Source organism: Pleurodeles waltl, chromosome 1_2 (assembly GCF_031143425.1).
Source record: "Pleurodeles waltl isolate 20211129_DDA chromosome 1_2, aPleWal1.hap1.20221129, whole genome shotgun sequence".
NCBI lineage: Eukaryota > Metazoa > Chordata > Amphibia > Caudata > Salamandridae > Pleurodeles > Pleurodeles waltl.
Window position 1 is genome coordinate 978,811,695 of NC_090437.1, and position 23,806 is coordinate 978,835,500.

The 23,806-nt window shown below is 47.0% G+C and overlaps 1 protein-coding gene across 2 annotated transcripts in view; it reads left to right on the plus strand.

Moving 5' to 3' along the window:
• The window catches only part of SGCB (sarcoglycan beta), a 210,123-nt gene that overhangs the window by 127,068 nt on the left and 59,249 nt on the right, over positions 1-23,806 (plus strand). For both annotated transcript variants that reach the window (XM_069201429.1, XM_069201438.1), the window contains exon 4: positions 13,784-13,975. In XM_069201429.1, coding sequence (XP_069057530.1) covers positions 13,784-13,975 — 192 coding nt within the window. The remainder of the gene's footprint in view (positions 1-13,783; positions 13,976-23,806) is intronic.

Below are 23,806 nucleotides of genomic sequence, written 5' to 3' on the forward strand. Positions count from 1 at the left end.
GGCTGGACTTTAGGTCATTTCTAATAACACTGATAAGCTATTAAAGTGAATGTCTTTTGCATTAACTTCAATGTCCATTTTTTCCTTACTGCTTTCTATGGTATTGTGGGACTCCCACTTCAACCACGGGGAATTATTCAAGCATATGAATCTAGGAAAGATATCAATACTGGAGAGTTCCAGCTACAGGCAAGTAACTTATTTTTTTTCAGTGCAACTGCTCTCCACCACCTTCCACCCCCTCCCCCGCCAGACATGTTGGTGCTGAGAACTCAGGCGGCTTTCTTGCCAAAAGTGGTTACTCCCTTCCATGTTGGACAACCCATCACTTTACCAGTTTTCTTTGCTCTCCAATAACCCATCGAAAGAGAAGGAAAGGCTTCATCAGTCGGATCCCAAAAAGGCTTTAAGTTTTTACATTTATCATACCAAAGAGCATTGACTGGACAGTCTGCTGTTTGTGGGGTTCTCTGGAGAAAAGAAAGGGAAGGTGGTGTAGAAGAGGATCTTCTTGAGATGAATAGTAGTCTGCATTCGGATCTGCTATGGACTGGCTAAGAAGTAGTCACAGGAGGGTCTGAGAAACCGTTCCACAAGGTCTTAGGTTGCTCCACTGTCACTGACCTAAGCTCCCAACGAATCGTCTTCAGTTTCAGATCTATTGTGTAAGCAAAATGGCTGCATCCAACCCTAGTTCTGGCAACTGCTGGTCACACTTTATCGAGAAGACAGCACAGTTGCAATAAGGGGAAATGGACGAGAGAGAAAAAATATATTTTTCTGAACACTGACACCAATGGTAATCTATCTTCTCAGAGGAGTGTAGAGTTACGATTATTTGAGCTATGAGTCTGCACCAGTGCTATAGCAAGTCGTTTCCCTCTCTTGTAAGTATTGATCTAGCAAGTGGGAAAGGCTTTTCCAGAAGAACCATATCTGGGTCCATTGGACGTCAAATACTCTAACTTGTTTTATAACCCCTTCCCAGTATCTGCTCGTTTTAGAAAATGACCATTATAAGTTAAGGATGGTACCTGTAGCCCAACTTCCTTGCCAGAATTTTTTGTTTTTATTCCTATACCACTGTGCTCTTCTATCTGGTGACATATAACAGTGGGTTCATGTTTTGTAGTGGGTTTCCCTGAATTGTATGTTTAGATAAAATGTTGTACATTTTCTCCCAATTTTTACTAGATAGTCGCACCCAAGTCTTTATCTCACCACCACTGAAACAGGAGTTTTAGCATTCATGATCCGTGGTTTGAGAAACATGATGGTTGTAGAAATGGTTGCTTATCAAGCGATTTCTCAAATACTGCCAGTTGTCAGGGGACTTCTGGTTTTCTGATAAGATGTAGGATATAAGCAAACATCTCTATCTGATAGAGTCTTCTTACCCAAGAATATTCTCCAGGCGTCGGACTGGATCCAGAAATTATTAATGAGTAGTACTCTTGCGCACTTGTAGGTGGCATTGTTCTACTCCTTGTGGCATCGGTGTCCGTACCAGAAGTGACATATGCAGTGCATATGTAGGCGCCACCCCAGCACGCTGATGTTAGTTCCTTCCTTTCTGCGCCAGTCAGCACAAATTCATAGGAGAGCCACCCCATTTTTGACTGACCTTTTTTCAATCTTTTTGCCAAAGTCAAAGATTTGTTGAGACATTGTCTCCTGGTGTGGCTGGGTTCAAGCCCTGTGGCACCTGTCACCAGCAAATGTCGGTGACAGATCCACACCTCATCTGGCCTTGGTGCCTTGAGTGCCACCATGACATCAAGACCTGCGTGGAGTGTCTCACTGTGCACCCCAATGTCTTGAGGAGTAGTCCCTCAAGCTCCTTGCTCCTCGACGTGTGACACCACAACTTTCTCGATCCCAGTCGAGAGGCAGGTCCCAGGATCAGTCGCAAAGCCATTCCAAGAGCTTACTGGTACAGTCAAAGTCATCCGGGCATTTGGGTAAGTCCTACAAACATAAGAAGAACAAGAAGTCGAAGAGGTTTTTGACTTTGCCCCATCTGTGAAGGGATCCGATGAGATGAAGGGATGTCTGCATTGGATGCCTGGCTCCGCAGAGTAGCCTGAACCAGGGTCATCTCCGCTCATCCCCGAGTTTTCTGGAGCCGGAGCATCCCCTGCCCAACTCTGAGTTTTATGAGGCCATGCACCTCCTATGCAGGCGGCCCATCCCTACTGGTGCATCCTTGGGCCCCATGTGTTTCGAAGGGAGCCCTGGCTAGGTTTCTGCCGGTGGGCTCACCTTGAGTGCCAGTTACGCCCCTTGGATCCATGGACGGATCCAGACCAACGCCGATCGAACTGCTTTAACCTTCCCCAGATCTAATGGCATTGTCCATGTCACTCATTGGCGGCGCCGTACTACTATACTCATCCCTGACACAGAGCCAGATGAGAATTGTCCGGCGCTGCCACCAGTGCTGGTTGGAGGCATTCCTTCAAGGCTGGAGACTGTGCCCTATTCCTATGGGCTAGAACTTAGGGATGGTTGAGAAGGGCCCCTGGACGCTGATGAATACAGCCCCTAGATGTCACAGAAGATGTCTGGTGTGAGGATCTGGCAGATGCCAGTGGTCTAGACACCGCCACAGTTACTAGCTTGGTCTCCTGTCCTACCGTGGCTTCGGAAGAGGGAGCCTCATTAGCTGTGGTGATAAGGAAGGAGGGTGAGGCTTTGAAACTTCTGCTGCCCTCTGTGGCGGTCTAGACGAAGGTCTTGACTGAGGTGCTTCAGCCAGGAGTGACCCCATCCAAACCTCTTCTCCTGTTTAACAAAGCCCTCATGAACTTCCTCCTCTGGACCTGGTCCGAGCCCTGCACAGGGACTCCTGTGAATAGGACAAGTGCTCACCACTATCTCCCGCCCCAAGAGACCCCATCTTCCTCACCCAGCACCCGACCCCAGAGAGCTTGGTGGTCCAAGCCTCTACTTCCAGAGTAAATCCTGGTGCATTCTGTATCACTCCACCGGACAGGGAATCCAAGAGGCTGGATACTTTGGGAGAAATGTTTTCTTCCACCAGCCTCGCACTGTAGTCAGTGAACCCCATATGCCTTTTGGGCCAATATGACCATTCACTCTTTGGATGCGCAGGTGCCGCCTATAGTCTTGGAGGAGGCCCGAGCCATACTGTCCCAAGCTATTGCTGATGGGAGGGACACAGCTAAGTACACCATAAGCTGTGGGCTGGATACGACCAACTCACTAGGCAGAGTGGTTTCATCCATGGTGGTCCTTAGGCGTCATGCCTTGTTGAGAACTACTGGATTTTCGGTGGATATCCAGGGTTTGCTCATGGACATGGCCTTTGATGGTTCCCGTCTCCTTGGAGACAAGGCGGACTCAGAACTGGAGCCTTTCTGCCCTCCATTAAGGTACGGTTACTGCAAGTGTTCATGGACAACCCCACCGCCATGTGGTACTGCAACAAACAGAGCAGAGTGCAGTCATGGGTCCTCTGTCAAGAGGCCCTAATTCTCTAGACATGGCTGGAACGTCTGAGCATTTCCCTGGTGGTCCAACACCTGCTGGGCTCTCCGAATGCCAGAGCAGATGAGCTGAGCCAATGATACCTAGCAGATCACAAATGACATGTCCTCCTGGAAGTGGTGCAAAATCTCTTTAAGCAGAGCCTTGGTTAGATCTGTTTGCCACCGCCGAGAACGTGCAATGTCAGCAGTTTTGCCTGCTGGAGTTTCCAAGACAGCTCTCGCTTGGAGACGCTTTTCGTCTTGAGTGGAGCTCCAGTCTCCTGTACACCTTTCCACCCATACCATACTAACCAGAGATCTCAAGAAGATCATAAAGGACTGGGCCCAAGTCATCCTTGTGGTTCTAGACTGGGCTTGAAGAGTTTGGTATCCCGAGCTGTTGAGCTTAGCCATTGGTCCTCCGATCAGGCTTCCCCTTCGGGAGTATCTTCTGCCAGGGAGGGTTCTCCACCTGAACCTGTCAATGCTCCCCTTTCAAGCATGGAGATTGTGTGGCAGGATGACCCTTTATCTGCTCCCCTTTCCCAAGTTTTTTTGTTGATCCTTACCCTGGCCCAGCATGGCTCTCAATTAAGCACGTTAAAGGGTTATTTATCTGCCATTTCTGCTTTCCGGCAACTAGATTTTGAAGTGCCCCATGGTAAATAAATTCCCTAAAGGTTTACAACTCTTGTTTTCTCCAGCTCCCTTCGTTATACCTCAACAGGCAATAACTTGGTTCTTATTTTTCTAATGTGTGCTCCCTTTGAGCCGCTGCATACATGCCCTCTTGGAATTTCCCACCATCAAGACAGCCTTTCTGCTGGCAATTACATCTGCCCGAGGGCCATTGAACAACAGGAGCAGTCATCTCAGCCTCCATACGTCTTTCTTCCCAGGCAAACTGGTCCTTCGGACTTGAGCATCTTTCTTGCCAAAGGTAGCTAACCCATTCCACAAAGACCAGTCCATCATTTTGGCGCGCGCACCTTTCCTTCCTCCATCGCGCAGGCCCCTTTGGCAAGCGCGCACGTTGTGCTATTATCAAATGTTCCACCATTCCTATACTTTGTGGTAGTTTATATGCGTTATCACTTTCTAAGCCTAAATAAGCCTTTTAGAGCGATATACATGCTCCCCTAAGGCAGATAATTCTCATATTTGAATCTGGATTGAAGTAAATGAAAACAGCGTTTAAATGCCGCTGGGAGTGTTTTAAACATCATTTGGCGTACTTTAGCATACAAGCGAGTAAGTGATATTTGTCTTGGAAATTAATGGTTAATGAGCTAGGAAATGCTTCAGAACAGTAGAAAATGTGCTGTTATCAAATGTTCCACCATTCCTATACTTTGTGGTAGTTTAAATGCGTTATCACTTTCTAAGCTTAAATAAGCCTTTTTGAGCGATATACGTGCTCCCCTAAGGCAGATAATGCTTATGTTTGAATCTGTATTAAAGTCAATGAAAACAGCTTTTAAATACCGCGGGGAGTGTTTTAAACATCATTTGGCGTGCTTTAGCATACAAGCGGGCAAGTGATATTTGTCTTGAAAATCAATGGTTCATGAGCTAGGAAATGCTTCAGAACAGTAGAAAATGTGCTGTTATCAAATGTTCCACCATTCCTATACTTTGTGGTAGTTTATATGCGTTATCACTTTCTAAGCTTAAATAAGCCTTTTTGAGCGATATACGTGCTCCTCTAAGGCAGATAATGCTTATATTTTAATCTGGATTAAAGTCAATGAAAACAGCTTTTAAATACCGCGGGGAGTGTTTTAAACATCATTTGGCGTGCTTTAGCATACAAGCGGGCAAATGATATTTGTCTTGAAAATCAGTGGTTCATGAGCTAGGAAATGCTTCAGAACAGTAGAAAATGTGCTGTTATCAAATGTTCCACCATTCCTATACTTCGTGGTAGTTTATATGCGTTATCACTTTCTAAGCCTAAATAAGCCTTTTAGAGCAATATACATGCTCCCCTAACAGGTGATGTCCTTGGGGTGTGCAACCAGGTCACAAAATTGCCTCGATGCCCTATTGCATGGAGCAATGATATCCCTTTTTTGCTTTAGTGGTATGGAGAGGCTAATGCCAATGCTTTGGGCACAGTTTGAAGTTGATTTTTTTTCTCAATAGGAAGTCAGTGGAGGTCTCTTAGGTGATTGGAGATAAGTTTGCGGCAGGGAATGTCCAGAATGAGTCTGGCAAAGGCGTTTTGGATGTGCTGTAGTTTCTTCAGGTTCTTCTGGGCGGTGCCGGCGTAGAGGGCGTTGCCGTAATCGAGTCTGGTAACGAGGCCATGGGTTACGGTTTTGCAGCCGTCCTTTGGGATCCATTTGTAGATCTTCCTGAGAATTCGGAGTGTGTGAAAGCTGGAGGATGCGACTGAGTTGACTTGGCGGGTCATGGTGAGCGATGAGTCCAGGATGAAGCAGAGGTTGCATGCGTGGTTAGTTGGGGTGAGATGGCGGTGGGTGCCCAGGGTGGACGGCCACCAGTAATTGTCCCAGGCTGATGTGGAAGGTCCCAGGATGTGGATATCGGTCTTGTCAGAGTTGAGCAAGAGGCAGCTGTTCTTCATCCAGGTGGCAATGGCTTCCATCCCGTTGTGGAAATTCTTCTTGGCAGTAGTGGGTCTTCAATCATTGAGATGATCGGTTGGGAATCTTTGGCAAAGGAGACGATGTTCAGCCCGTGGTTTCCGACGATGGATTTGAGGAGGCCAGGTTGATGTTCAAGAGTGTGAGGCTCAGGGAGGAACCCTGTGGAACTTCGTAGCTGATCTCTGTTGGTTCTGACAGGTAAAGCGGGAGTCTGACTCAGTGTTCTGCCAGACAGGAAGGAGCGTATCCATTGTAGGGACTTTCTTCTGATGCTAGCTGTGTGGAGTCTGGAGCAGAGGGTGAGGTGCAAGACCCTGTCGAAGGTGGCTGATAAGTCCAGTAGGATGAGGGCTGCTGTATGGCCACGGTCGAGCAGCGAGTGGATGTGATCTGTGACGGCGAGGAGGCAATCTCTGTGCTGTGGTTGCTCCTGAAGTCTGATTGGGAGGTGCCCAGGAGTTGCTGTCCTCGATGTGCTTACAGAGCTGAGCGTTAATGTCCTTTTTGATGACCTTGCCTGGGAAAGGCAGCAGAGAAAAGGGGCGGTAATTCTTGAAGTCCAGGTGGTCGGCAGTGGGTTTCTTTAGGAGCAGGCAGATCTGGAGTGTTTCAGTCCTCTGGGAAGGTGGCTGGCTCTGTGAAACAGTTGAGGGTGTGGTGGAGTTCGGGTGAGATGGAGGTGTTGGCTTTGTTGAAAATATGGGGAGGAGGGGGGTGAAGGGGCCCCGGAGTGGATGCTCCTCATGCTGCCCTTCATAACCCCCTGCAGTTGTGAGCTGATAAGGAAGTAGTCTAGACGAGCACATACATATTTGAGACCAATTTCCCCTAGCCAAACTCATAGGCAGGATGAAATTGCAAACTCCACCCCCAAATTTCTGTTGGGTTTTATCCCTAGCTGGCACCTCTAATGTCCCCACAACATCCGCGGGGATGCAAAATGCTTATTCTGGGCCAGGGCTTGTTGTCATTGCATTGATAAGGGCCTTGGGACTGACAAGGTACTGCCTCCAGCCACGTGGTCACAGTCCCTCAGGTTTTCCACCTCTCTGAAATCATTGTATTGTGCTTTCTCAGTTTCTGTGGTAGCTGGGGAGATGGTTTTCCAGCCTTTTTCAGCTATTCCTAAGCATTTCCCACAAGAGTTCTTAGCACATGAAGTGGTTGCGTCAACTGTATCTGCATGGCTGTCCTTGATGCTGAGAATGTACCAGGCTTTTTGCACAGATTTGGCAAAGCATTTACGTTTTTTTCTAGACGTGATGATACAGAATCAGTGGCCCCATTCATAGAAGATGTTGTGCTTGTGGAGATGATCTATGAGAAACATGATCTATTTTCATTATCCTCCTGGGTTAAGTCGTTCTAGGGCTAGGACTTTAGAAGTCAGATGGTGGATTTTCTCTGATATTGCATCAACTGTATCTTGTAGGTCATCGCTCCTGGTACAGAGTCCTGCTACATTTCCCTTGGGACCTCTTTTCATCTCCATCTCCTGATGTCGAGGAGGGCATGTCTTCGACTCTCTCACACTGCTGGGGCCTGAAACAGAGTCCAAGTTCCTGATCTTCTTGTAAGACTTGAAATAGATGGTCCTTTTCTGCCCCCTGCAAAGGGCCCTCTTCAGTAGTGCTCCAGTTTGCATCAGGCAGGCTCGAAAGGGTCCCGCTGTCTCCTGGCCATTCATGCTCTGCAGGCTGCATCTTTTCTTTAACTGCCAGACCTATTTGTCTTACTCACATGGTGTCTGGTGGGGGGTGCAGAATCCCACTCAGTCTTTAGTTATTCAGTTTCTACTTCTGAGCTGTGTGGTGCCAAAACAAGGAGGGTCCACAGCTCCCCTGTACTTTCTCCCTTCTGCCAGGTCCTGGCCCGTTCAGGAGATGGTGGACACAACCAGGCTTAAATCAAGATCTGCTCCTCATCTACCAAAGGGCCACAACTACTATTACTTCGCTGCTGGGCCTGCTCCACTTGCGCGCTGTCTACTCGATACTTCAGGTCGCCATGTGCTCTGTACTTTCTTGGCCCTCTTTCCCTGTTTGTCAGGTTCTCCCGTAAGGGGTCTCATACTCTTAGTCCTTTGCAGAGCCCAGACCTCCTGCTAAGATGACAGACGAAGCCCGGCTCCCTTCATGGCCAGCTGCTGCCTCCCAAAAAGGGCCACCTTTCACCACCCAGAAGCAGTGTCAGGCGTTCCTCCGGGTGTCCCAAATCTCCAACACGGGTTTCCGCACCCAGTAACACCGCAGCTGGGGCCAAGTTCATTCCAGTCCATCAGGGAATGAAGGGAGCCACATGTTTACTTCATTCTCCTGCTGGCCCTACCCCCTCAGCTACCAAATTCAGAATTTTCCACCAGCACTGCGGACAGCTCTCAACATTGACAGGAATCAATATCATCGTAGTTCCTGTTAATGTTGAACAAGTTTGATGAATGATGGTGTCAATCATGATGGATGGCCATCAAACTTTTCAAAGTTTTTTGTTTTCGAAAAACAAACTCCCAAAGCAGGAGTTTGTTTTTGAAAAACAAAAAAACAGTAATTGCTTCCACCCCAGTAGGTTTTTTTTTTTCCCCAGGAGTGGCGGTGGGGTTGTGGGAGGTATTGTTTTTTCCTGGCTCTTACCCCCAGGTTTTTCCTGGCGGTGACGCACAGCAAAAACAAGCATTTGCAAAGTAGTGGGTCTCGCATTTGCTTAAGTTACAGCTACTGGTGTTGTAAATTCATAACTGGACTTTTCTTGCCGCATAAATCGGTCACCCCTGCCTCATAATTTGGTCATTTACTGTCACATTATTCCAGTGGCCCTTCATATAACTGAAGCACTTCCATTTACCTTCTTCCTCTGTCTGCAGCCAAAACTGAAAATGTTGCTATTTAGCATCCTAATTTAAATCTGTCATGCTAATTCCAATAGAATACTACTTTCACCACTCCTCCATCAGAGTTGCTGGCTGGCTAACACAATTACCAAAAATAAAGACACAAGACAGCCACGGGGTAACAAGAGAAATAAACTAGACGGGTCATCAAAATATATAGAGTGTTCAAACATTCATAGCGTAATAAGGATGTTAAGTTGGCCTGAATCATGGTCATAATTGCAATAAGGAGAGATTAAGAAAACATATACAATTATCATATAAACCCAATAAAAACATTTATCAGAAATAAACTTTTTGCACTAGACTGTAATGCTCAGAACTGCCCCTGGAGGACACCACAATGAAAATAGCATTTGTAAAAAAAAAAAAAAAAAAATGGTCAAGTAACTATATAGTAAGCCCCTAAAGGACATAACCATATGAAAAGAAAATGACCAAAAGTAATGCAGTGTAACCATATATTTAGCTCCTAGGGGGCCTAGTGCATTACACATTTTCAGGGCTAGCAGGCCTACTGCAATGATATTACAAACAAAACCCTTAAAACACAAATTACTCTTGGCTGTAAAACGAATGATACAGCCAAGAGAGAGGTTAAAAAAGGATTGAATGGGGGGGGAGGTGGTTATTTTCAGGTCCTCACTAACCTAGCGTGTGCTGAACGTTTTGGTGGTTGTCCTGTTGTGCTAGGAACACCAAGTTATGGGCAGCAATGTTGTGAAAAAGAATGCTTGCAAAGCATTATGGGTCAAGTTTTCCCGAGTGCAGTGACTATTATATTATCTGCTCCCCTGCTGTGCGGAGAGATCCTCTTTAGCTTTGAAGATTTCAGTTTTACTTAAAGCATTTACCATTTTCAAGTGCTTTAATGGGAGAGCCACAAGAAATGGCTCTGATTAGGTAACTGTGAACAATGTGACCAGCGCTCCAATACTGCTGATCGAGTTCATGCTGTTATGACTGTTCACACCATGGCCGCCATGCAGCACGAAGGGGAGAGACAAAAGAAAAAAGTAGTACGCCCACGCTGAAGTATATCGGCATTATTACATGTAACGGGCAGTCTGTAAGGCATGACAAAAACAGGACAAGGCGGGACAAACGTAAAGCGTTTACCAATGACATCAAGTGATTTTTGAAAGGCAAGCCCAGGAACGAATGAAAGTGATGGCCGTGGTTAAAAAGCCCACAATACTTACAACATGTCAAAGCGCTTGCGCGCCCGACCTAAAAAGTATCTCATGCCTGTCCACACTAAATAGGCGAACGGTGTAACATCCGTCTTTTGAAAATGCCTGTCATTCACTGTTCTAGGTTGGATCGCAGGTCTTTTTCCAGTCTTAAAGCCAAACCTCTGATTTCTCTGCCTTGCTTTCTCCTCTGTCAAACTAACCATGACTCCTTCAGGAAGTATCGCTGAAGACTTGGCTGCTTATCTCTCCCCCACTATAGTCTGTCTGCCTCTCAATAGCTTTGGAATCCATAATGTCAAAATGTCTTTTGGGTCACTGATTGTAGGAAAGTACCATCTTGCCTGGCATGTTACCCCCATTTTTCACTGTATATATGTTGTTTTAGTTGTATGTGTCACTGGGACCCTGGTAACCCAGGGCCCCAGTGCTCATAAGTGTGCCTGAATGTGTTACCTGTGTAGTGACTAACTGTCTCACTGAGGCTCTGCTAATCAGAACCTCAGTGGTTATGCTCTCTCATTTCTTTCCAAATTGTCACTAACAGGCTAGTGACCATTTTTACCAATTTACATTGGCTTACTGGAACACCCTTATAATTCCCTAGTATATGGTACTGAGGTACCCAGGGTATTGGGGTTCCAGGAGATCCCTATGGGCTGCAGCATTTCTTTTGCCACCCATAGGGAGCTCTGACAATTCTTACACAGGCCTGCCACTGCAGCCTGAGTGAAATAACGTCCACGTTATTTCACAGCCATTTTACACTGCACTTAAGTAACTTATAAGTCACCTATATGTCTAACCTTTACCTGGTAAAGGTTAGGTGCAAAGTTACTTAGTGTGAGGGCACCCTGGCACTAGCCAAGGTGCCCCCACATTGTTCAGAACCAATTCACTGAACTTTGTGAGTGCGGGGACACCATTACACGCGTGCACTACATATAGGTCACTACCTATATGTAGCTTCACCATGGTAACTCCGAATATGGCCATGTAACATGTCTATGATCATGGAATTGCCCCCTCTATGCCATCCTGGCATTGTTGGTACAATTCCATGATCCCAGTGGTCTGTAGCACAGACCCTGGTACTGCCAGACTGCCCTTCCTGGGGTTTCTCTGCAGCTGCTGCTGCTGCCAACCCCTCAGACAGGCAGCTGCCCTCCTGGGGTCCAGCCAGGCCTGGCCCAGGATGGCAGAACAAAGAACTTCCTCTGAGAGAGGGTGTGACACCCTCTCCCTTTGGAAAATGGTGTGAAGGCAGGGGAGGAGTAGCCTCCCCCAGCCTCTGGAAATGCTTTGTTGGGCACAGATGTGCCCAATTCTGCATAAGCCAGTCTACACCGGTTCAGGGACCCCTTAGCCCCTGCTCTGGCGCGAAACTGGACAAAGGAAAGGGGAGTGACCACTCCCCTGACCTGCACCTCCCCTGGGAGGTGTCCAGAGCTCCTTCAGTGTGCTCCAGACCTCTGCCATCTTGGAAACAGAGGTGCTGCTGGCACACTGGACTGCTCTGAGTGGCCAGTGCCACCAGGTGACGTCAGAGACTCCTTGTGATAGGCTCCTTCAGGTGTTAGTAGCCTTTCCTCTCTCCTAGGTAGCCAAACCCTCTTTTCTGGCTATTTAGGGTCTCTGTCTCTGGGGAAACTTCAGATAACGAATGCATGAGCTCAGCCGAGTTCCTCTGCATCTCCCTCTTCACCTTCTGATAAGGAATCGACCGCTGACCGCGCTGGAAGCCTGCAAAACCTGCAACATAGTAGCAAAGACGACTACTGCAACTCTGTAACGCTGATCCTGCCGCCTTCTCGACTGTTTTCCTGCTTGTGCATGCTGTGGGGGTAGTCTGCCTCCTCTCTGCACCAGAAGCTCCGAAGAAATCTCCCGTGGGTCGACGGAATCTTCCCCCTGCAACCGCAGGCACCAAAAAGCTGCATTACCGGTCCCTTGGGTCTCCTCTCAGCACGACGAGCGAGGTCCCTCGAATCCAGCGACACCGTCCAAGTGACCCCCACAGTCCAGTGACTCTTCAGCCCAAGTTTGGTGGAGGTAAGTCCTTGCCTCACCTCGCTGGGCTGCATTGCTGGGAACCGCGACTTTGCAAGCTACTCCGGCCCCTGTGCACTTCCGGCGGAAATCCTTCGTGCACAGCCAAGCCTGGGTCCACGGCACTCTAACCTGCATTGCACGACTTTCTAAGTTGGTCTCCGGCAACGTGGGACTCCTTTGTGCAACTTCGGCGAGCACCGTTTCACGCATCCTCGTAGTGCCTGTTTCTGGCACTTCTCCGGGTGCTACCTTCTTCAGTGAGGGCTCTTTGTCTTGCTCGACGTCCCCTCTCTCTGCAGGTCCAATTTGCGACCTCCTGGTCCCTCCTGGGCCCCAGCAGCATCCAAAAACGCCAAACGCACGATTTGCGTGTAGCAAGGCTTGTTGGCGTCCATCCGGCGGGAAAACACTTCTGCACGACTCTCCAAGGCGTGGGGGATCCATCCTCCAAAGGGGAAGTCTCTAGCCCTTGTCGTTCCTGCAGTATTCACAGTTCTTCAGCCTAGTAAGAGCTTCTTTGCACCAACCGTTGGCATTTCTTGGGCATCTGCCCATCTCCGAGCTGCTTGTGACTTTTGGACTTGGTCCCCTTGTTCCACAGGTACCCTCAGTCAGGAATCCATTGTTGTTGCATTGCTGATTTGTGTTTTCCTTGCACTTTCCCTCTAACACGACTATTTTGTCCTTAGGGGAACTTTGGTGCACTTTGCACTCACTTTTCAGGGTCTTGGGGAGGGTTATTTTTCTAACTCTCACTATTTTCTAATAGTCCCAGCGACCCTCTACAAGGTCACATAGGTTTGGGGTCCATTCGTGGTTCACATTCCACTTTTGGAGTATATGGTTTGTGTTGCCCCTATCCCTATGTTTCCCCATTGCATCCTATTGTAACTATACATTGTTTGCACTGTTTTCTAAGACTATACTGCATATTTTTGCTATTGTGTCTATATATCTTGTGTATATTTCCTATCCTCTCACTGAGGGTACACTCTAAGATACTTTGGCATATTGTCATAAAAATAAAGTACCTTTATTTTTAGTATAACTGTGTATTGTGTTTTCTTATGATATTGTGCATATGACACTAAGTGGTACTGTAGTAGCTTCACACGTCTCCTAGTTCAGCCTGAGCTGCTTTGCTAAGCTACCATTATCTATCAGCCTAAGCTGCTAGACACCCTATACACTAATAAGGGATAACTGGGCCTGGTGCAAGGTGCAAGTACCCCTTGGTACTCACTACAAGCCAGTCCAGCCTCCTACACTGATCCCGCTATATAAGATACTTTTCATTGAAAAGCAATGTTATGTGTTTTTTATTGATGCTTTTCCCGACTGTTTCTCTTATTTAACATATTATATTAAGTGATTATACCATGGCAGTGTTTTTTTGCGAAAAAGATGTTAGACCTATTTTGCAATAAAATAGCCACTATTTACAGCTTTTCACAAGAATAAATAAGTATAATTTAAAAAACTTTTTCTGTTATGTTACTTTATTCCGTCAAGCTTCTGAACGTTTTGGTACATTGTTCTGTTTTGAAGGTTGTGTTTGAGCAAGGAACAACAAAACTCACTGTGGAAAAGGACAATACCTCCATCACCAGTGATGTCGGGATGGCATTTATTGATCCTAGGACCCAGAAGACTTTGTTCAGCACTGACTACGAAAAACATGAATTCCATTTGCCAGCTGGTGTAAAAACTCTAAATGTCCAAAAAGCATCCACAGAGAGGGTAAGAGTTGTTGTTTGGCATTTTTATCCCTGTACTCCATTTATAATTCCATGCTTTTTCTGAGTCAAAGCTTAGTCTAGGCTAACTGGAAAATCTGTGTGTAATTGTTATCAGGCGTCTTTGTTGCTCTGCATGGTCACGATATAGTGGTGCTCTTAGCTGTGTCACAGCTTTTGTTTTATGTGTTAAATCTCACGGGTGGCAAGGTGGAGGAGTTAATCCTTGCTTGCAGAGTAAGTGTATGAGTGAGTGCTCAAGTACTGTGTGATCACCTATAAAGCATATTAAAGTCAATGTCCAGAAAGTTCTGATATTTGTTAAAGAATAGGATTTTAATTATATAAAGCAAAGATAGTACAACAGAACTCAGTGAGTGGAATTCTTCTCCAGCCAATCCACTCTGTGTCTAAAGGGATTGTGAGGACATCATGATGCAAGTCAACCTTTTTGATCTCTGGACTCAAAGCCAATTTCCCAGATGATTTTGAAGTGACTCGATATACTCCAGACCAGCTGCAACCATACAGCAGATTGAAGCCTCCAAGGATGCTATGCTGCAGAATTTTAGGGCACTTTCGGCTCCCTCTGCTGCACCTTTGGATCCCAAGGAACCACAGGGCCCCCCAGTCGGATTACCGTTGGCAGATACATCCTCAGCACTGTCAGAGACTTATTTTCAGGCTTTAAGACCTGTGACAGGACGCTGGTACTGCCACCACCGGCTGTTGAAGAGGTCCAGTGTAGATCCCGATGTCAGACTCCTAACGGAATTTGGCCTGATCTTGCCGAGTGTTTCGCTACAAGATTACTAAAGTGCAGTCGATTGTCATACATCATAACTCTCACTTGGCACGAGGCACGTGTACTAGGGCAAACACCCTATCAGAGGATTTTTCTGACCCTGAAGAAGGCACACCTGAGGATGGGGGGGGTGATGATGGTGATGGTGCAGCGGGGAATATTTTTATCCTCTTGCACTACACAGATGGCACCTTTTACATAGATTTACAAGAGGCCAGTGGGCCTGGTACCTCCCCTGAGGCAGGACTTGATTCACCACTTGGTCCACCAATGGAAGATAGTGCATCATTCTCAGTAGGGGTCCAGAAGGCAACTGAGGTAGATTTACAGCTACCTTAATCTGAGACCAAAACAAAGAAAATGTGTCAGAAATGTGGCTGTCGGGGTCAGTCACACCTGAGCCCTTGCTCCCTTTTAAGAAGACCCTTACCAATACCATGCTGGGCGCTTGACCAAAGCCTTGACGTGCCCCCTGATGAATAGGAAGGTGGCTAACTGTCAGACACGAGCTTATGGGGACCCTGGTTTTCTTACTAAACATAATACTCCACAGAGTCTTGTAAGTCAGGATTCAACCAGTTAGGTGAGGGCACAGGAAGGGTTAAGAAACTGATGTCAACTTGCTGACTTGACACTTATATGTGTCTCTCTTTAGTCACTTTTGGAGTGGTATAGAGTCAGTGTGGTGTTGCACAAATGCACCTAGCAGCACTGGTATCAAAAAATCTCCAGCTCCAGCCTAGCACCTGAAGGATATTCTAAGGTGAGGAATCTATGATTAGATATAGTATCACCAGAAAGAGTGTTACCAAAGGTGAGTAACTTTCCTGTTTTGTATTAAGTTAGTAGTGTTAGATGGGAGCCAACAACATAAAAAGATGATCTTTCTTTTCTGTTCATGCCAGGGTAAGCTGTAGGCACAGCTCTCAAGAGCAACCGTACCTTAGGGTTTCAAAATCCACACTAAAACAAGCCTGTTCCTTTCCCCCAAAGAAAACAGTGGCACCAATAATCAACCATGTGGGTCTTGGTCAAGGACGCTAGTCAGTGAGCTATCAGGACCAGAAGTTGATTTGGTCCTACTGGTTTTCCCTTTTTGTTTTATTTGTATAGTGATTTTGCCAAAGTGCTTTAGCAAGCTCAAGTTTCTATCAATTGAAAAGTCTGTGGGCGGTCACTCAGAAAGACAAGAAACCAACTTAGATTGATGTAAAGATTCCAAAGTAGGCTCTAGATAAAATATATATTTTTAAAAGTTGTATGGACACAAGATTAAGTAGAAGTAGAAAAAATAGTAGTAGACAGAACATTCCAATATTTAAGCACAATTAAATTCAAACGAATAACAACATGATTGGGTACAGGCAGTGGAAGGAGCAAACAGCAAAATTTAAGAAGGAAACTTCAGAACATACACAATAATCATTAAAGCTAAATTTAGAGGAGGAAGACCACAAATACATTTATAGTAAGAATCTGAAATTGAGGACAGTCCTGAAAAGGAGGCCCTTGCACAAAGCAGTAGGATAAATAGATAATGTGAGTAGCTGGTGGAACCTCAAAGAGTAGGTAAATGCCTGATATATATACACACGCTGTAAGGGGTGAAAGAATAAAATGAAGGATTAATAAGCAAGAATCAAGCAGAGAAATAAGCCAGTGAGAACGAGAATTTTAGCAGCCATAAAAAATTAGATAAGGACAGATCTTAGATATATTGTACAGTTGATGCTGATAAGTGTGAATGGTTGTCTAGATTAAGGTAAATGATTTAAAGGTGATAGAGGAGCACCAGAAATTAATGTAAGAGGACGTTGAGGCAAAAGTGTAGAATGTAGAGGTGTGCTGGCATATGATTTTGCAGCTAGAAAATAGACCAAGATAACATCATTAGGGGCTACATAGCTCACTGCAGTTGTGGGGCCACCCATAGCAGCTTTTACATTAATTCCTTAGTCTTTGAAATATTTCAGCCATTTTCTTGTATTCCAGTTTCAATCTTCCCTTCTCTGATACTCTGTCTCTCAGCCATCCGTCCTTTTTTCTCCTTTACCTCCATCATGTTTTCCTTCTCCCATATCAGCTATTGTTCCTTCTCCATGCGCTTTACCTCATCATCTTAGTGAGCTAGTTGCATCTTGCTTATCCTCCCTAGCTATCTCTGAAGTTGTTGCTGTGGCTTCCTCAATTGACTCCCAGCTGTTTGAGCTTCAGTGTGTTTGCTGGTTCCATCCCACCCAATCACCTGGGATAGTGATGGTGAAAACCCTAGTGAAAGAGGACCGTAAACGGACTCTTAGCTGGCGAACCCCATTTTTGAGAGTCTATGGTAGCAGACCTCTCCTGGGTTTTTTAAAACTTGTTGCTATCCTGAAATCAGTGGTTCCATGCAAACAGATCTGAGAATCTAACAGATCAGTGACCAACTGCTATATGTTCCTGTTAGTGTGGTTTTATAAGCTCTTGTAAGAACATTTTCCTCTGCTTTTCTACTATAAGATTTTGCAACTCAGATCCTTTTTGCTTCTTAAAAAGCCATTTTATGGATGGCCTTGTGTGCAGAAACTGTGCTGGAGTCCTAATGATCCCAACCTCTTGCCCACCACTGGGAAACCTGTTTTTGGTGTCCAACGGCAATTTCAGGTACCTGGCCCCTAGGTTTGACATTTGAGGTAAGGGTTCACGTTGGTAAGGGTTTTTTAGGGTTAAGAGATGAGTAAGTGTATGTGGTAGTAAAAGGGTTTTTGGATTCAGGCATGGGTACAGGTATGAGGTAGGTAAGAGTTTTACATGTTTGTTTTTAAGGTGTAAGACTATAGATTAGCAGAGAGAAAAATATACATATGTATTTCTAAATAAATATGTTTTTTAAAATGACCGGGTTGGAAGTTGCACCACAAGCTATATACGTTTGTGTGTGTGTGTATATATATATATATATATATAAGTTCGATGGCATGTGTAGCTGCAGATTCACATGCTGTGCACTGTTCCTGCCATCTAGTGTTGGGCTCGGAGTGTTACAAGTTGTTTTTCTTCGAAGAAGTCTTTTCGAGTCACAGGACCGAGTGACTCCTCCCTTTCGGCTCCATTGCGCATGGGCGTCTATTCCATCTTAGATTGTTTTCTTTCCCCCATAGGGTTCTGACGTGTTCCTCTTCGCTCCGTAATTCGAATCGGGAAAACTTACAAAAACATTGAAATCCATCGGTATTGTTTGCGTTCGGGACCGGTTTAGGATCAATACATCAGCACCGACAACACAACCGCTTCGGCGGCCCTTCGGGGCTTCCGCACCTAACCGAGGCCTGGTCGGCCCGACCACACCCATCGTCGAAGACTCATGGACCGGACCCCCTTCTGTTTCTGCCCAACGTGTCACGCCAAGTATCCATATACAGACCAGCATCGGGTCTGTAATCTGTGTTTGTCGCCAGAACACAGAGAGGATACTTGTGAGGCCTGCAAAGCTTTTCAATCCAAGAAGACCTTTATAGATCGACGTGCAAGACGTTTGCAGATGCCATTGAAGTCGACACAACATCTCCACGTCGAGGAGGAAGAAATGAGAATTTCGATACAAGGTTCGGAATCGGATGACTCCGACGGCGGCGCTAAGAGTACATCTGCCCCGTCCCAGCCCAAAAGTCAAATGAAGAAACTGAAGGCCTTGGGGACGCCACTGCCGGAAGGCCATGGCTCGACCCACAAGAAAGGCGGTGACCAAATACCATCATCGTCACCGAAAAAGGCCAAGATAGTGCAGAAGTCTTCCGACTCGGGTCGAGAAATCGGCACCGAAAAGAGTCGACATCGATTGGTCGAATCGAGCAAGCCTCGAAAGAGCCTCTCGGAGCCGAGACCGACAGTATCCATGGGATTTCGGTACCGAAAAAAACGGCTTCGGAGCCGAAAAAGACTTCCTATACGGAAGAGCATGGGCTCTCTCAACAACTCAAGGAGAGGCACAGGTTTGAGCAGGAACTGGATTTGGAAGAGCTTGACCAGACTCAACCAAGGCTACAAATCCAAAAAGACACAGGGAAAATACAAACCATCCCTCCGCTCAAATTTAAAAGAAAACTGGCGTTTCATGAGACTGAAACTGAGCAACCAAAAGCCAAAGTGGTTAGAGAAAGGTCACCACTCCCACATTTCTCACCACAAGCGTCTCCACTTCACTCGCCACAACGGTCACCAGTTGGCACACCAATGACGCAGTCACCCACACATACTGGGATGATGCAGGACGATGCAAACCCCTGGGATCTATACGACCCATCAGTTTCGGACAACAGTCCCGAGTGTTATCCTTCAAAGCCTTCACCTCCAGAGGATAGCACATCTTATACACAAGTACTGACCAGAGCAGCAACATTTCATAATGTTACTATGCATTCAGAACCGGTGGAGGATGACTTTCTGTTTAACACTCTGGCATCCACGTATGCTTCGTATCAAAGCCTGCCAATGTTACCGGGCATGCACAACAGGTCTTTCAGGATCCGGTGAAAGGAAGGGCCATTACATCAAGGGTCGAGAAAAAATATAAACCTCCCCAATCAGACCCTGTGTTTATTACACAACAGCTCCCTCCAGACTCAGTTGTAGTGGGGGCCGCAAGAAAGCGGGCAAATTATCAATTGTCAGGGGATGCACCACCCCCTGATAAAGAAAGCCGTAAGCTCGACGCAGCGGGGAAAAGAGTGGCATCGCAAGCGGCCAACCAGTGGTGTATCGCCAGTTCACAAGCCCTTCTCGCCCGCTACGACAGAGCACATTGGGACGAGATGCAGGATATTATCCAACATCTACCAAAGGAGCATCAGAAGCATGCCCAACAGGTGGTGGAGGAGGGACAGCCCATCTCCAACAACCAGATCCGCTCTGCACTGGACTCTGCTGATACAGCAGCCTGGACTGTCAATAGAGCAGTTACTATCAGGAGGCATGCGTGGCTTCGAAGTTCTGGTTTTAAGCCAGAAATACAGCAGGCGGTATTGAATATGCCGTTCAACCAACACTAACTATTCGGGCCGGAGGTGGACACCGCAATAGAGAAAATGAAAAAGGACACAGACACGACCAAAGCCATGGGCGTGCTCTATTCTTCTCAATATAGGGGAACATTTAGGAAGCCACAGTTTAGGGGAGGGTTTAGACACCAACCCTCAGAGCCATCCACCTTCCAAACAAAACCCACTTACCAGTCTTAGTACCAGAGAGGGGGGTTTTGTGGTTTCTACAGGGGACAGTTCCCAAGAGCAAGGGGAAAATTTCAGCCTGCCAAGCAGACCCCTAGCAGCAAACAGTGACTTCAATGTCACACTCCCCAAACACACATCACCAGTGGGGGGGAGATTAACAAAATACCACAACAATTGGTCAGACATTACCACGGACACATGGGTTCTATCAATTATCCAATATGGTTACTGCATAGAGTTCACACATTTCCCTCCAGATGTTCCCCCAAGGACGCACAAACTGTTGACACAACATATAGACCTACTACTAATAGAAGTGCAAGCACTACTAGCAAAACAAGCCATAGAACGAGTACCCCATCATCAAAAAGGAACAGGGGTTTACTCCCTATATTTCCTTATTCCCCAAAAAGACAAAACATTAAGGCCAATTCTAGATCTCAGAACGTTGACTCTCTTCATCAAATCAGATCATTTCCACATGGTCACACTACAGGACGTAGTTCCCTTACTAAAACAAGGCGTATACATGGCAACACTGGATCTAAAGGATGCATATTTTCACATACCCATTCATCCATCTCACAGGAAGTACCTCAGATTTGTAATACAGAGCAATCATTACCAATTCAAAGTATTGCCCTAGTATAAAGCAAGGTATTATTACGATTCCTAACTACAACATCACTTTAATTGTTTTTCAGTGAATGTGTAGGTTTATTTTAATGTAAAGTAATATGTTCATCGCTGTCCTGCGCCCAGGCCCTACGCCCAACCCCCATGCTGCATACAACTAAAGGTTGTGTGTGGCATGGAAGTTGGTTGCAGGGCCTGTCACCCAACCCCCAAAGGTAGCCAACCGCCCAGCTGTGCACGGCTGGGGGGGGTTGGGCTTGCACGGCTGACTGTCATGTAACAATATAAAGGGCATCATTTTGAGTAAGGTAGACTCACTGGCATTGTGAAAGGGTCATAACATCAAATTATAAAACGCTGGGGCCTATTGGCTTCATCAGGGGGTCAGCATATCAACATATATTACACAGACCTATTAATCTAGTCAGTAATTCACCAGTAACTATAATCAAATGTACATTTTATAAACTCACACATTGCAATGTTTAATAATATTGGTTGTCACAAAACATTTTCAATAACGCATTAAAAAAACAAAACGTATCTTTGAATCTTTTTTTTAAAAAGTTTTTTCCAGGCCACAAATTGTAGTCATTGAACCTACTATAAGGGGTTCCTGGGCATCAACTGAACAGCATATAGATCCAACTCAGACTGCTATAAAAAATATGGTAAGCTGTGATTTTTTTTTAATGTTGCTGGCAGGCTGCTACACTCCCTGTAGCCATCCACAATATTTAAAAAGATCAATGGTGGTGCTCCGTCCTTATAGAGGCAACACTAGGATCATAAAATAGTGCTAAAAAAACTTGCAGGGCAATATGGGGCACTCCTTTCCCAGAGCAGTGAATAACAAATGAGCGGCTCCTGACATTTATTACTCTTTATTTTTTGGGGGTGGGGGGGCTGGGGTTATTTTTTGGGTGTCCCAGTCCTACCCAGCGCATTCTCACTTTATTTATAAAGTTGAGGGTTGCGGGGGGATCCCTCGTGTTTACACCCAGGGCACCCACACTTTATTTTTAAGTTGGGCACTGTGATGGGGAGACCCAAGGACACCGTTGCTTGCTGGATCCCCAGACAACACCCATCGTTGGTGCTACCGGAAGCCAGCTCCATTCCTTAGCTCCCACCTGGAAGGAGAAGGCTTTTTCTCTGTGTCTGCCGGGTAGGAGCAAAGCTATGTTCCCTGCTTGGGAGAGTGCAGGCAGGGAATACAATTTTTATTACCAGCCTGCACTCTCCCAGGTAGGTAACAGCAGTGTCACGCAGAATTGGGCCCCCGGGACACTTATGACATCAGGTCCCCAGGGTGGCCAACGCTACCTCCCAATTTAAAAAAAAAAAAAAAAAAAAGCAACAAAAAAGCTAAAGGGGCCCTAAATCTAGCTGGCGGGGTGGGGGGGGCTGCAGGGAAAGGGGTGTTGCATGCCCCCACCCCCATTAAAAGTAAAGCAGCCCCCGGGAATGGGGTCCCCTGTGCCTGGAAAAGGCTTGGGGAGGGCGCCTGCACACCCCCCACCTCCCGAAAATGAATATTGCGCTGACCCCCCCCCCCCCCCCTACTCTCCCCTCCTCCCCCCCTCTCCAGATTACATTTCCTACCCCGGCCCTAACCTGTCTTGCAGGCCTTAAAATATATATGTTTTCGTTTTACCACACTGCTGTACCGCTAAAAAGAAATTACCTGAAAGCACTAGGGTGTCAAAGGTGCTCAGCGGGTAAACGGTGCCAGTGTTCCACAGCTCCCCCTGCTGGTTGCCTGGGAGATTAAGTAGCTGCAATTGGCCAGGCCAGAGAAAGTCTCTCTATCCAGGCTGCAGAGGCAATTATTCTTTAAGTGCAGGTACAGTAGGTTCCCCAGTGGAACGAAGAGGTCTCCTGCTGGCCCTGAAGCAAATTGCTGTCCAGGCTCAGTTTCAAAAGCCTTGCCAGGCTGGTGAAGTATCCCCTGCCCAGTGCAGGGAGCTCTTTTCTATTCAGATGCAGCAACTGCAGCTTGTACAAGTACGCCGGGGCTTCAGAGACTAGGCCCAACAGCAGGTTGTTACCCAGGTAGAACTTTTGCGGGCAGCCTAACACTTGAAAAGCCTTGGAGTTGATGTGGTAGATCTGTTTGTAGTGCAGGCACATCCTTTGCAGGCAATTGAAGTGAGGCAGGTTGAAAACGCTGATGCTGGTGATGAAGTTGGCCCCAAGGCTGTAGGTAAGTCTGTCTTTCTGGGCTGGGCGGGCCCTGGCTTTTTGCTAGATCCAGACCCCTCCCCCCAACTTGTTAACACAAAATGTACTAGTGCTGCTAGCAGTCGCATGATTCCGCACAAATATAGATGCGCTGGAGGAAATGGGCTTGGCCTACAGAACACCACTATCAGCTGCAGGGTACGGGGTGCCTCATTCTCATGCTGTGCACCTCTCCGGCAAGCTCCTTAACCTGCAGTCACTCTCTGGCTGCCCCCAACTGATCAGATGTCCAAGCCTGTACTCAACATTGTCACCTTCTGGTGAAGGCAGCAAATGAGACCCCAAAGACAACTGTGATCTGTGCCGTTGTCCATGACGGTGAGGCCAGCGATTTTGGGAACATAGTGGCAGGGTAAAGGGGAGATTAATAATAAAAAACAAAGGGGGTCATTCCAACCCTGGCGGTCAATGACCGCCGGGTTGGAGGACCCGCGGGAGCACCGCCGGCGGTCCTCCCAAGGGCATTCCGACCGCGGCGGTAAAGCCGCGGTCGGACCGGCAACACTGGCGGTCTCCCGCCAGTGTACCGCCGCCCTTTGGAATCCTCCAAGGCGGCGCAGCTAGCTGCGCCGCCAAGGGGATTCCGACCCCCCCTACCGCCATCCAGTTCCCGGCGGTCCGCCCGCCGGGAACCGGATGGCGGTAGGGGGGGTCGCGGGGCCCCCGTAAGAGGGCCCCTACAAGTATTTCACTGTCTGCTTGGCAGACAGTGAAATACGCGACGGGTGCAACAGCACCCGTCGCACCTTCCCACTCCGCCGGCTCGATTACGAGCCGGCATCCTCGTGGGAAGGGAGTTTTTCCCTGGGCTGGCGGGCGGTCTTTTGGCGACCGCCCGCCAGCCCAGGGAAAAACTTAGAATACCCTCCGCGGTCTTTCGACCGCGGAGCGGTATTTCGGAGGGGGGAACTCTGGCGGGCGGCCTCCGCCGCCCGTCAGGGTC